This window comes from Penaeus monodon, chromosome 3 (genome assembly GCF_015228065.2).
Source record: "Penaeus monodon isolate SGIC_2016 chromosome 3, NSTDA_Pmon_1, whole genome shotgun sequence".
Lineage (NCBI taxonomy): Eukaryota > Metazoa > Arthropoda > Malacostraca > Decapoda > Penaeidae > Penaeus > Penaeus monodon.
In genome coordinates this window covers 19,763,675-19,768,674 of record NC_051388.1, presented here as the reverse complement: position 1 = coordinate 19,768,674, position 5,000 = coordinate 19,763,675, and the positions used below count along the sequence as shown (strand labels likewise).

General features: G+C 27.2%; 1 protein-coding gene across 3 annotated transcripts in view; it reads right to left on the bottom strand.

Annotated features, from left to right (window-relative positions):
• Window positions 1-5,000, bottom strand: part of LOC119593375 — a 22,511-nt gene that overhangs the window by 252 nt on the left and 17,259 nt on the right. Inside the window, exons 16-17 of one of the 3 annotated variants that reach the window (XR_005230542.1) lie at window positions 4,437-4,546; window positions 1,864-2,006 (exon numbers count right to left, since the gene is read on the bottom strand). Coding sequence is in view for 2 of the 3 variants with exons in the window: in XM_037942308.1 (XP_037798236.1) it covers window positions 1,961-2,006; window positions 4,437-4,546 (156 nt within the window). In the remaining variant the exon portion in view is untranslated. Of the gene's footprint in view, window positions 2,007-4,436; window positions 4,547-5,000 lie in introns of all 3 variants that reach the window. The other 2 variants (XM_037942308.1, XM_037942315.1) reach the window with 2 other exon arrangements.

Below are 5,000 nucleotides of genomic sequence, written 5' to 3'. Positions count from 1 at the left end.
ATAAAAACAATGTTAATGCTAATAATAATAATATAATAATAATAATAATAATAATAATAATAATAATAATAATAATAATAATAATAATAATAATATTAATAATAATAATAATTATAATAATAATAACAACTACAATAATAATCATCATAATATTTATAATAATAATAATTTTATTACAATAATGAAATTAACAATTTCTATAATAATAACAATAATCATAATAATAATCATAATAATTTTTAAATTATAATAAAAAACAATTATTATAATATGATAATGATAATAAAACAGTAATAATAAAATAATAATAATGATAATGATGATCATGATAATGATAATGATAATGATCATGATAATAATAATAACAATAATAATAATAATAATAATAATAATAATAATAATAATAATAATAATAACAATAATAACAATGACAATAATAACAACAACTACAATAATAAATAATAATAATAATACAAATGATAATAATATAATAATAATAATAATAATAATAATAATAATAATAATAATAATACAATACTAATGCAGCAATTCTAATTCTATCTATCTATTTTACCAAGACAAGATTTCATTAGTAAGTATAGCTTGAACAACTTGTCCGTCCCTCCCTCTGTCTGTCAATTTCACTTTCATCCCCTTTTAAGTCTGTCTGTCTGTCTGTCTGTCTGTCTGTCTGTCTGTCTGTCTGTCTGTCTGTCTGTCTGTCTGTCTGTCTGTCTGTCTGTCTGTCTGTCTGTCTGTCTGTCTGTGTCTGTCTCTCTCTCTCTCTCTCAATATCTTTGCAGACTGAAGATGAAGACTATATCAATTATCTTAACATCAGATACTCTTGTAAATATGCAATATGAGAAATGAAGGTGAGTAGATGTGGAGGAACTGAAAAAATTCTTGAAATTCTTCATCTTTCAGATTTTTCTGATGCATCATGCTTTGAAAAAATGATCAAGAATAAAAAGAACTTAATACTGTGTACAAAATAAACTGTGACCTCCTATCACAAATTTTATCACCTGAATAAATAAAATACACAAGCTCCATACAGTGTACACAACTAACATTCATTATGTGCAGACTTGAATATGAAGTCTCTGTTCTACATATATTGGCTTATGAAATTCAAGTCTATTCATGCCCCCCTTTGCCCCCTAAAAAAGACAACAAATTTTAAAAGCATTAAGCAAAATATATGTTCTAAAAGGAGACTTACAGATCAAAATCACAATGCTTGGTACCTATCATCACAACCATTATGTTTTTTTGTTTTTTAATCAAAGGAAAAAATATATAAAACCAGTACTAGGGGAACTTTGCCTCCAACATTTCATACACAGGAAATATTGACACATATAACAGAAGCAGGAGTTGAAGCCATAATGAAAAAAGATATTACTATGCATACATTTTATGTTCTTGCAGCACCCTAAATATGACAACTGGCGAGACTTGCAATCAATTGCAAAAGATACCTTAAATGTATCCCACCTCCAACCATCCTATTAAAATAATAAGAATAGGATATTCAAAATAATCTTTAGCACAACATGAACACTTCTAAATGTAGGGGAAAGACAGTGGTAAGGAGACTATTATTAAATTACTGAGTAGGAATTTATATTGTTGATCAATTACATAACCTGGAAAAGTAAACCCTTGAGTAAGTATGTAACAAACAACAAGATATTTCCCTAACACTGTACTCTCACATTAAGCTCATGGTTGGTTGACTTTTACAATTACATCAAGTCTAGAACACTTCAATAGTGTGTATGGCTTCTAGGCACATGCTAAATTCTCAATATATATTTTTTTTCTCCCACTATTTGGCTCAAAAGGTTAACTACAAACCTTTGTAAACAACCCATAGACAGACTGTTCTGGAAGGTACGCATTGACTGTTGGCTTGATGGACGCACTCTTCAGCTTCTCTCTGTTGCCATCTTTATCACAGTGGAGCGATGAAGTTGTTGGCATCTAAAGCTCTTAAATAACTGGAAAAATAATAGTGTAATGTCAATACCGTTTTAGGACTCTGCCTCCATGCTAAATCCAGAAAATGTATTAAGTCACAATATCTCCCGTAAAGCACAATACTAAAAAAAAAAAAAAACACACACATTAGGAACAATTCAAAACAATCAATAAAAATTAAGATAATCACAGATGTTCCAATAGGACTCAAGTCACTGAAACCGAAATCACAGATAACCCTGTCTTTATGAATGAAAAGGATATAATCTTAATACAGGTGCTTTCACAAAATAAGATAATGATGTAGCAGAAACAAAAATAACAATAACAATAATAATATGATTATGAATATTGATAATAATAATAATAACAATAATAATAATAATAATAACAATAATATTAATAATAATAATAACAATAATATTAATAATAATAATAATAATAACAATATCAATATTAATATTGACATTAACATGAACAGTGATATTAATATCAATATTAGTAATAATAATAATAATTATCATTATTATTACTATTATTATTATTATCATTATTACTATTATTAATTAACAATAATAATAATAATAATAATAATAATAATAATAACAACAATAATAATAATAATAATAATAACAATAATAACAATAATAATAATAATAATAATAATAATAATAATAATAATAATATTGATATTAATATTAATATTAGTAATAATAACAATATCAATATTACTAATAATATTAATATTCACATTAATATTAACACTAATATTAATATCAATATTAATAATATCAATATTAATATTAACATTAATATTAATATTAATAATAATAATATTAACATTAACCCAATGCTGCCAGAAAAATGCTGTACTCTTTTTTTATATTTTTGTGAAATGTCTCTGCACATAGATGGCTCTGCTAGTGCTTAGCCACAAAGGAGTCAATTAGTAGACCTTGTGACCTTACCTGATTTCACTTTTCCTTGAATTGGCAAGAAAAATGTTTTTCTTTTGCTAATGCTATGAATACCAATGGTGTTATTTTTATTATAGACATTACAATTGCTATAATTTTATAAACATTACTAAGAGCAAAATAAGATAACATAAAATATTTTTGTAAATCAAGGAAAAGGGTGAACGGGCGAGACAGGCAGCACTTGTAACAGGCTCATTGGTGACTTAGTACAAGTGTAGTCATCTATGTGTAAAAACAATTAATGAAGTAAACTCACAGTAAGCATGGCATGTATGAACAAGCCATGCCCGGTCACATTGGGTTAACACTAATAACAATATTTATAAAAATATAAATAATAATAATAATAATAATAATAATAATAATAATAATAATAATAATATTAATAATAATATTAATATTGACAATAATAATAATAATAATAATAATAATAATAATAATAATAATAATAATAATAATAATAATAATAATAATAATAATAATAATAATAATAATAATAATAATAACCCTTTCCTGACGGGTGGCATGTACGTACATGCCATGGCATGCCTGGACTATCTGCTGGGGGCATGTACGTACATGCCATGGTGTATGTATGGCCATGCCATGAGTTTTTTTTTGTTCCAATTATGGCAAAATACTTTTTTGCCACTGAGAATGTGATTAAGTAGTTTTTAACACTTTCTCTCATTTTTCCTATACTATGCATTTCATAAAGGCTTCTCGGGCTTCCGAGGTTAGCATCAAAAAAATTACATCGGTAATTGACTACATTGGCTAGAGATATTATATAATATTCAAAAAGTGATGATGTAAAACCACGTGAAAATACCAATATGTATTTTTGAGAGAGAAAAAAATAAATAAATAAAAAATAGAAAAATAAAAAAAAATCACATATTTATAAAAACACTGAACTATATGGAAGTGATAATATAAACTGTTGAAACTAAAGTTAACTTATAAAATAACCTGAAAAAAAAAAAAAAAAAAAACTACGGTTTCAACTCCATGATGCCACCCACTGCTTATTTTATTCAGGCTATAGAGCGAATAATGATAAACTATGGAGTCTATATAACAACAAAAATATCCTACAGTCTTGATTTATCAGAAAATATGGGAAATAGAGACCTTAGAAAATAATAATATTGAAAATACAACATAGGCTCGTAGTATTACGAAGAAAAGGCAAGGGATGCTGGTATTTGGCATGAGTGGTCGCGCATGCTAGGGTGACGATATAAGCCCCCTGGCAGCAAGGTCCGGGCCACTATGAATACTACCCGTTGGGAAAGGGTTAATAATAATGATATTGATATTATTGATAATAATAATAATAATAATAATAATAATAATAATAATAATAATAATAATACAATAACAATAACATAACTTAATATAATAATCAGAATGAATGAGTAAATAACATGAAACTATGTCCACAACGACTCAAATATTACTTCTCACCTCGGATTGTACTCTTCCACTCGCCCACGGAGGATGTTTGGACCAAGAAACTGCGAGAGCTGCGTCAGACACTGGCTTGCGGCTGATGATGTCAGGGCATTTTCACACTCCTGGAAAGTGGCAAAAGAGCACTGACATCCTGCCTATCTTTTGGTAACTTCATAAATGAAAATTGGTTCATGGACTGCATTATCAAACAACCTTTTTCTTTTCTTTTCTTTCTTACTCTCTTTTTTATTATATCCAACACTGATGTAAAATAGTGTAATTTTCATATAAAATTCATTAACTTATCATATAAACAACAGTTTAATATATGTACCAAGAGAATAAAATACAGCAATCCTTTCTCAAAATTGACATTGACATTTATAATTTTGTGGGAGTTAATTTCAAAGGAATTCCTCAAGACTAAAGTTCACAATTACAAAACCCAAAACTCAAAATAGCTAAAATCAGCTAATTTGGACTGAAAACCATCAGACAGACCCCTCTGCCCCATCTCCTGGCAACACTACTGCACCAACAGTTAAACTATGTGATGTTCTACACAAATGCAAGCAT